Genomic DNA, 9184 nt, shown 5'->3' on the forward strand with positions numbered 1-9184 from the left:
TCTGCAGGTACTGAGCCCAATGCACCTGACTTCCCCATTCCTCAGGGCTGTTACCTGCTTAGGGTGGGAGCAATTATCAGGATAGCGTTAAGCACTCCCCTTCCTACAGTACTATAACAACAAGTGCCCGAAGACTCCTCGAAAGACTAAATAGTGTTAAAAATCACACAAACATCCCTTGCTTCATAACCTAGCCTCCTGAAAGCCTACACCAGCCACATACCTCACTCAACGAGCCTCCTCCACACCCCTGGAGGCTCCCCACTCCCATTAAAAACCCTGCGGGCGTCCCGCTCCCCTTAAAACCCCCGCGGCCCCGCTCCGCCCTCTACCTACAGCCCTGAGCCCGGAGCTGCGCGGGGCGACGGCGCCACCGTGCGGGGCGGACCCGGCTCCAGAGCCGCTTCCACCACAGCCCCGGCGCCTCACAGGGAGCCCGCCCCGGGGCGGAGGCCGCCGGCCCGGCCCCGCGACATGGCGGCGGCTCGGCTGGGGCTGTGCCTCTGCCTCTGCCTGCTGGCCGCCGGCTGCGTGCTCGCTGTGGAGGCTGCGGGGCGCCCAGGTGCTGCGGGCCCCGGGGGCAGGGGGTGCGGCCGGGCTGAGAGCCCCCGGCCCGGGCAAGGCGGCGCGGGGGTCCCGGGTGAAGGGTGGTCCCCGGGGGCACGGCGCTGCTGGAGGGCTGCGGGCTGCTGGGGGCACCAGAGCCTTCCCCACGCTGGCTTTGGGGTTTGAGCCGCTCAGGGCTTTGGTAAAGCTGCTTGGGAGGCTGCTGCTGCTCATCTGAGGTGCTGCCGGCAGCGTGTGTGGTGGTTGAACCGCCATATAGCTCCCTGCCTGAAGGGGTATTTAAAAAAAGGGGTATTTAAAAACATGCACGTGCCATGCCAGATAGGTTTGTTTATTTATTTATTTAACCTTTCTGTTTGCATAGCGTGGCAGTATCTGATGTTCACCGGCACAATCCTTCTTCCACTTGTTCGTAAAGCTCAGAAGTAGGTAGAACCATAAAAGACTTTCACCGCTTTTTCTGTACAAAGCTGACGGTAGCCGAAGAGCAAACGTGCTGTGGGAGGAAGCGGTGAAATTAAAAGGGAAGTGAAAAATACCATAGTTCTGCCTGGGCCAAACAAGAAGGGAACCTCTGAGTTCCTACATGTTGAAGGAATGAATCCCAGTATTTACCTTATAAATCCCGGTATTTATCCCTACAAAGCCATCAGATAATTTGATTAAAAGATTCCATGATTTTTCTCAAGTCCACTTCATGGTTAATATTTGATACAGAAAACTTCCAGGAGGCATTCAGTCTGCATGCGCTAGCTTTTATGTACTGGAGCTCAAGCTAATATGGCCTAATTCTGTTTTCTTTTAGATGGCATGAATGTCTTGTTTATAGTTGTGGATGACCTACGTCCTGTTTTGGGTTGTTATGGAGATAAACTTGTAAAATCACCAAACATTGATCAACTTGCTTCTCAAAGTGTTATGTTCAACAATGCGTATGCACAGGTGAGATAGTCAAAAATGTTTTATCTCTGTGAAATACACACTAGTGTTATTACAGTAGGTTTTAGGCATTGCCTGTTAGGCAGATCTTTGGGGGAAAAAAAAAAGAAATTAAGTAGTTCTAGTGGAAAACAGATGGTTAGGCTGAACTGTAACGTATGGACTTATCTTTACTAAGGTAAGAAACAAAACCAGGTCACTTGAATGCTTGTATTTCTTTAGCACCTTGGAGGAGCATTATATCACTCAAACACTTTCACTATTAACAGTAAAATGCTGCTTTAAAAATGCTGCTTTACTAAATTAAAATTATTTTCTTTCATCATTCATGATAATTATTTTACAGTTGAAAATTTATATTCTTAATAAGGATGCTGTTCATCCCAGCTTGAAGTAATATAAAACATTTCGCTGCGGTTCTGAGCTTTTGGATGTTTTGCCCAGCCATGTCTAAGTTTGTAGGTTGCTGGCGATATATTGTGTTTTGCTTTATGTTCTGGTTCTCTTTTTGGATGTCTCTCTCCTCAGCAAGCTGTGTGCGCTCCAAGTAGAGTGTCATTTCTTACTGGACGCAGGCCTGATACTACCCGACTGTATGATTTCTACTCCTACTGGAGAGTACATGCAGGAAACTATTCCACAATGCCCCAGTATTTCAAGGAGAATGGCTACATGACCATGTCTGTAGGGAAAGTTTTTCATCCTGGTACGGTTTGAATTTTCCTCTGCTTAAAATACTTTTTATATATTCCCATAAACAGACTTTACATATAAGTATGAGCTATGTGATTCCTGTCTAGGTGGATGACTTGAATTGTTATCATGGGGCAGACTGAATTATAGGTTGTCTTTGAATCTTAATCTTACATTCATCTGTAATGCCTCAAGATTTATTAGATGAGCATTATCTAACAAATATTTTCATGTATTGTTTAGGGATTCTGGGAACAAATGTTTGCAATTCTCAGAACATGTCTGGAAATTAGGTAACTGCTAAAGATGAAACAACTGAACATTGTCATGGTTCTGCATGTACACATTTCATGTTTCACGATTGGCTGTCTGGACTGGGAGGCTTAGAATATATGTCTGATACTCCCAGTTAAATAGGCAGTTGGTTCGCTAATTAAAAAGCAATAACACAACTGAGTTTAAAAAAAATATAATACTTAACGTGATGCTCTTTCTAGTAATTCTTTATTAGAGAACTACACTTGTATGGATATATAGCCATTCAGTTGATATGATTAGGGATATACATATTATTAATCCTGCTTTTTTTTCTTTTTTTTTCTTTTTCTTTCCTAAAGTAAGATTCTTTGAGAAGCTTGAGTCTCTTTCCCCAATAATAACATATTTCAGGGAAAATTGCCTTAGACTTTTTGACTTTTATTTCTTGGATATTTTCTTTGCTTTCTGAGTTGTCAAAGACCATTTCGAATATTTCTACATTTAGAATGCAGAATTCAAACAAAACAAAACAAAACAAAAAAAAAAAAACAAAACAAAACAAAAAAAAAAACAAAAAACAAAAAAACACAAACCAAAACTGAAAACAAATTTGTTTGAGCTTTTCCTGATTTAGTTAACTACTAGAGCATTTCTTATGTCTTCACTCTTTACACTTTTCAGGGGTTTCATCCAATTACCATGATGACTATCCATATAGCTGGTCCATTCCACCCTTTCATCCTTCTACTGAAAAATATGAAAATGATAAGGTAAGGGTAATTTGTGGGATGCTAACAATGATAAGGTAAGGGTAATTTGTGGGATGTTTTTTGGGTACAACCAAGTTCTCCATCTGGAGCACAAGCCTATACTCTGTTTTAGTGATTGTAACACTGCAGGGAAACAACTAGTCCAGTTTGATACTGTTGCCCAGACTTCCAAGAGAAGATCTATGCTTCAGTTAGGTGTGTCATGTTAACTCAGGTGCTCATTCTTAAGTATTTAGAAATCAGAATTTGGAAATATGGTTCTGCAATATAAAGGTGCTTGCAAATGATTTTAATTTGTGTCTAGGTCATGAAGTCTTTTATCTGAGAAGTGCTATTGTCAGCTTTCATACTAATCTTGTGCTGTTCAGTGACAAAACGTTGTCATGGGCTTGGTGAATTTAAATCAATTCAATAAAGAGCTGAGATGGGGAGTGGAATTCATAATTAAAATAATCTTTAAATTATCTGAAACTGTCTGATTCAATTTTCTGGAATGTTTGTTACTCTTAAGCGTTGCCTAAAAGAATCTGTTTTGCATTTATGCAAGTGCTATACTAACATCCCGTGATGGAGGCTATACATTGCAAGGCTTGGAGGTCCAGCCATGAGGCTACAGGCATTCTTGGTGATATTTGTTCTTGCATTTGCTGCTGAGAAATTCTGATTTTAACAACACTGTTTGCATCCATGACATACTTTGCTTTATGTTCATTAACAACTCTCCCAAGCACCCTGCTGAGGCCACCTTTTCTTGGCAGCCATGTAGTCTAATTTATCTTTCCTTGCTGACTGTATGTCAGCCATTGCTGGCACTTGCTCAGAAATTAATGAGGTAGTAGTAGATTCAAGGCAGCTTTCTATGAGCTCTTGGGATCAGAAGGAGCAAAACTGCATGTGTATAGAGTAACCATGTTCTACCTTCTTGCCAGTAGGTCAGAGATGCTATTCATTATAGAAGCTGTGTGTTTTCCTGTGTGACTACTTCTAATCTTCTGGCCAGCTTTAGAGAGGATTCTGCTTTTCCTTAGACGTGGAAGCTGCTATGTATTAAGTGCATTCTTCAACCTCTGAAACTTTCTGTCTCAGTCATCAATGTACTTGGTGCTTCCAGTGTTCGTAGAAATTCTGAAATTCCATTTTGTATCCAATCTGCAGAACCTTTTGCTGATAAAGAAAGCCTGAGAAATGGTTTGATAGCTACGGAACAGAGGATTACTTCTTTGCTTTTACAGAAATTACTTAACTAATTCTTTTTTCAAAGACTTGCAGGGGAAAAGATGGAAGACTTTATGCAAACTTGGTGTGCCCAGTCGATGTGACAGAAATGCCTGGTGGTACTCTGCCTGATATTCAAAGCACCGAAGAGGCCATACGCTTACTGAATGTTATGAAAACCCAGAAGCAAAAATTCTTCCTGGCTGTTGGTTACCACAAACCACATATCCCATTGAGGTACCCGCAGGTGAGGAACCTGAAGACTGTGGGGAAAGGAATTTAGACAAGTGCTTTTTTTCTTTTCAAAGCTGTTTCATGAATGCTTTATTGTTACTGTTTCTGGGAAGCAAGATGAAAAACAGCGTTGGCTCAGTGTAATTTTAGCAGTTGTCTGTGTTGAATTTCAAAATGTTTAATGAGGGAGTTGTGACCAGTCAGCCAAAAGTCAGGCTCCTACCGCCATAGTAGTGTGACAGCTATTGCAAGGAGATGCTGTTTAGCTTGATGGAGTGTGACATAATGAGGTCTTACAAGATCTTGTTCTCTCCATTTGAGTCGGTATCAAAACTTCTACTTATTTCAGAGGAAACAATGTTGGGCTTTTTATTTCAGGGTGGCTATGAGACAGGAGGCTTTTTTTTTTTTAATTTTTTTAAATTTTTTTTTTTTAGGTACAATACCACTTACTAACTCAGAATTTTTCAGGAGTTAGGGTTAATTAAAATACCATTGCTACCTTTTATACTTTGGGGCAGGTGAAGCCTTATAAACTAAAGAATATTACAGAAGGGTCATGCAAGGAGAAACAGTTGCTGCTTTACGATGCAATTTTACAGGAGGCCTTAGAGCTGAGGATAATCTTTTATGTGTGTTTGCATTGCAAAGGAATTTCTGAAGTTGTACCCTTTGGAAAACATCACATTAGCCCCAGATCCCTGGGTGCCTAAGAAGCTACCTTCTGTGGCATACAACCCCTGGATGGATATCAGACAGAGAGATGATGTGAAAGCATTAAATGTTAGTTTCCCTTATGGACCACTTCCAGATGACTTCCAGGTAAGCCGTCAATAACTTATTCAAATGCAAGGGAGCAGGAGGCTGCTCTTAGATGTTCTGAAGTATTCAGCAACTGTCAGCTTCCAAAAGCTGAATGCTCTCTTCTGCATGCTGCCACATTTAAGTTTTTAAGGAAAACCTTCTCTGTGACTGGGGTCAGGAGGGAAGAGGTCAACTACCAATCAGTGATATTAGTGTGTGCTCCTGGTTCTTTCTGTTTTCTGTTCTTGCTGCTGATGGATAAGTGTTTGTATATAAGAGAATGTATATTTGTTTTCATCAACTGGATCTGCTTCTGTTTCAAGCCTCCCTTTAGTACATCTTTTGTAAGATTCTCTTTGCCTTCAAAGTGCATAAGTGAACATAAACACTCACTGGACCTTGAGGAGAGCAGATCTGATTGGTTTGCAACATGTTGCCTGAAAAAGCTTCTAGGAAATAGTTAACGCTTTCTAACTGCCCCTGTGCCTATTTACCTTCTCATCTGTGACATTAATCAGGCTACGGACACTTGAGAAACAGGCTTTACAAGTCAAATCCTTTAATTCAACAATGCTTATAACGCCACCCACCGGTTCTTCGATTTGTGTGGGGTGGAATGGAGGAGCTCTTTTTTTCTTCTCTCCTGTTTTCTTAACTTGCAGCGTCAGATTCGTCAGAGCTATTACGCAGCAGTTTCTTACCTGGATATGCAAGTTGGCCGGCTCCTGAATGCTTTGGATGATGTAGGACTCTCAAGTAGTACAATGGTAGTTTTTACTGCTGATCATGGTAAGCATTTAAATCTTCCTTTAGCTCACTGCTATTAACTTTTTAATTGTGCAACTCAGAGCTAGCATATGAATCAAGTGCACGTTTATATAATGTAGAGTGGAGCTGCCGTACCTTGTATATCTGGCTGGTGTGTCCCTAGCTAATGGACTGACACAGGCCTCTGTGACTGCAGTTTTGTTCCACTGCAGGCACCTCTGTCTTTAATCAAATTGAGTTTCCGATGAGTAATAGTGATCAGCGAGTTATAAGGCTGTCTGCCAGGATGCTGGGTTGAGCTTTCTGTATTCCCACCTCCTACCCCAAGGAGTGATTCCTGCTGGGAAGAGTGCTGTTAAAGGATTGCCACCCGTTCTCCCCCTTTGCAATTTGTAAAGGGCCATCTGGTACAGTGGGTGACAGGCTTTCTCATTAGCTGCTGAAGTGTGTTTTCTTGCACTTGTCATTGCTGCATGTAGAACATCTAAGCTGGTAGCAATTTGATTTCCCCTTTAATAATTGGGGTCCTGCACATTCCAGATCCTGGTGGTTTTAAAACAAAACAACAACAACAAAAAAACCCACAAAACAAAAAACACATGCATGAAAAAAAAAACAACAAACTGTTTGAATTTGAACAGTGGGACAAATACCTCAAGCATTTAATTGTTTGTTTCAATATCTAGTATTCATTAAGATAACTCTCTGATGGTCTCCTTAATTGAGGTGGTTTAGCTGCCTTAAAACAGGATATGGCTTAACCAAAACAATTTAAAATACACATATAATTTGGATTGACTTTTGTGAGTAAGTGTGCACTTGCAAGTTGTAGAGTAAAAGAATTAATACTTCAGGTACTGGAGAAACTCCAGATGTTCCTCCTGAATTGCCACTCTGACTTGGGCTTTCGTTTGTAGACAGAATTTCTCTTTTTCCTTCCTACGGTTACTGTAAACAGTGTTTTCAGTACTATAGCTAGCCAAGTGATTCAAAAAATTGACATGCCACAGCTCCTCCTTTATGCTGTTTTAATGCAGATTTCATAATTCTTAGTTAGGGAAGGGGAAATAGAGATGGGTTTAATTATTTCCTTGATATGAGAGCATTAAGTTGCAATATTTATATGGCTGTTGAAATAGTTTTCACATTAGAGAGAAATCTTGTTATGTTTAAATACAGATTTGTTACTTGCATGTTAATATAACCTTGATAAGACTAGAGGCCTCAACAGCTAGAGTCAGTTTATGGTGAAAAAGAAATGACTACTAAATTACAAGCTGGCATCTGCTCTAAATTATACTCTGTGTCATCTAGGATGGTCCCTTGGAGAACATGGTGAATGGGCAAAATACAGCAATTTCGATGTTGCTACCCGTGTGCCACTGATGTTTTATGTACCAGGAATGACATCTGCTGCTGCTAGCCAACAAGGGAGGATCTTCCCCTACCTTGACCCCTTTAGCCGTAATTTAGGCTTGGTGCCTCAAGGTAAGTTTCCAGTTCTTTTATTTGCTTGTGGTGGATGTATTTAAAGAAGTGGTGAGGCAACGATATTTCACATACAGGCAACTTGTATGGGGAACCAAGATGGTGAAGGGCATGTTCTGTGTTTAGACTCAAGGTTTTACTTTGGTTAGCTATGCCTTAGTGCTCAGTGGTAACACTAGGTGCCTGTGTCAGTCCACATGCACATTGTTGTTGTGTAGTGTAGATGCCTAAAAGGATATTTGACCTACCTTTAATAGTGGCTGCTGCCATCTTTCCAACAGTGATAAGTCAACATTCTCTGTGTAGCATCTGTGCTTAAAATGGTGGCATTGGAAACTGTTTTGATGGAGGGAGTTAGGTTAAATGTTTGATGCTGGAATGCGCTTCATCTTTCTGAAGAGTTCTTTCTCAGTGATGAATATCATTGTCTTGAAGAGTTTGCACGTTTGAGAAATATAAGCACAAAAGTCTCTTCTCATTAAAATATGTCAAATTCATAGCCTAGTATCCTCAGAGCAAACCGACACACCTTAATTGCCTTATGTTACCCCACAAACCCAGTACAAAGCACTTACAATAAACACCAATTTAATTGTCAGAGTAAGTTCCTAAAGTGTTCCACCAGTGTCTGACAAATCATCATGTTTCATTATTTGTATTCTAATGCTTCTTCTAGGACAAAGCAAAAAAGTGGTTGAGCTTGTGTCTCTCTTTTCGACGCTTGCTGAACTAGCTGGCTTGCAAGTTCCTCCTGCATGCCCAAAGACTTCATTTCGTGTTGCACTGTGCACAGAGGGGGCAAGCATTGTCCATTATTTTAACTCCTCTGAAGTGAAGGTGGAGACGGAGGATGGTTGTGAAGACAATAACAGGTGTCATACTGAAGAACCTGTTGCATTCAGCCAATATCCCCGGCCTTCAGACACTCCTCAGTGGAACTCTGACAAACCAAAGCTGAAGGACATCAGAATCATGGGCTATTCCATGCGTACAATTGACTACAGGTATACTGTATGGGTTCAGTTTAATCCTAACAATTTCAGTGCTGACTTTGAGGATGTCCATGCAGGAGAGTTGTATGTGGTAGAGACTGATCCCAACCAGGATTATAACATTTATAACAATACTTTACACGGTCATCTTTTCAAAAAACTTCTTGGCTTCTTTAAGCACTAGGGTTCAACAACTTTTTTTTTATTTGTATAAAGCCTTTCTGTTGTACAGAGAACAAAGACTGAATTAAAATCCTGTTTGTATAAAAACACTGGCTAATGCTTTTGTCTTGTTTCAGCCCTTATTACACTAAAGTAGTCAGTGAAATTACTTTTGCATTCGTGTTGTGTGCTTGTTTGAAAACACATCTGCAAAGAACGCACAGGGTATGGAGCCCATTCTGTGAAACATCATGTTCTTCCGTGCTCTAGTGACTGAAAAAGAAATGTTATCTG

The 9184-nt window shown here is 41.0% G+C and overlaps 1 protein-coding gene across 1 annotated transcript; it reads left to right on the top strand.

Moving 5' to 3' along the window:
• The first annotated feature begins 430 nt into the window (after nt 1-430).
• IDS (iduronate 2-sulfatase) lies at nt 431-8975 on the top strand. The gene is made up of 9 exons (XM_084293910.1): nt 431-562; nt 1373-1509; nt 2035-2212; nt 3139-3227; nt 4489-4689; nt 5328-5498; nt 6143-6269; nt 7563-7736; nt 8413-8975. Exons 1-9 carry the CDS (start codon nt 475-477, stop codon nt 8910-8912), a joined length of 1665 nt encoding a protein of 554 aa, XP_084150036.1. The 5' UTR covers nt 431-474; the 3' UTR covers nt 8913-8975.
• Nucleotides 8976-9184: the final 209 nt, after the last annotated feature.

The sequence above is a fragment of the Netta rufina genome (assembly GCF_964035555.1).
Source record: "Netta rufina genome assembly, chromosome: 12".
Classification (NCBI taxonomy): Eukaryota; Metazoa; Chordata; class Aves; order Anseriformes; family Anatidae; genus Netta; species Netta rufina.

Excerpts from the sequence above, each read along its gene's own strand:
- IDS (XM_084293910.1), top strand. The coding sequence starts at position 475 with ATGGCGGCGGCTCGGCTGGGGCTGTGCCTCTGCCTCTGCCTGCTGGCC. Across the intron at positions 563-1,372 it reads GGAGGCTGCGGGGCGCCCAG|ATGGCATGAATGTCTTGTTT; the intron begins GTGCTGCGGGCC and ends GTTTTCTTTTAG. Across the intron at positions 2,213-3,138 it reads AGGGAAAGTTTTTCATCCTG|GGGTTTCATCCAATTACCAT; the intron begins GTACGGTTTGAA and ends TACACTTTTCAG.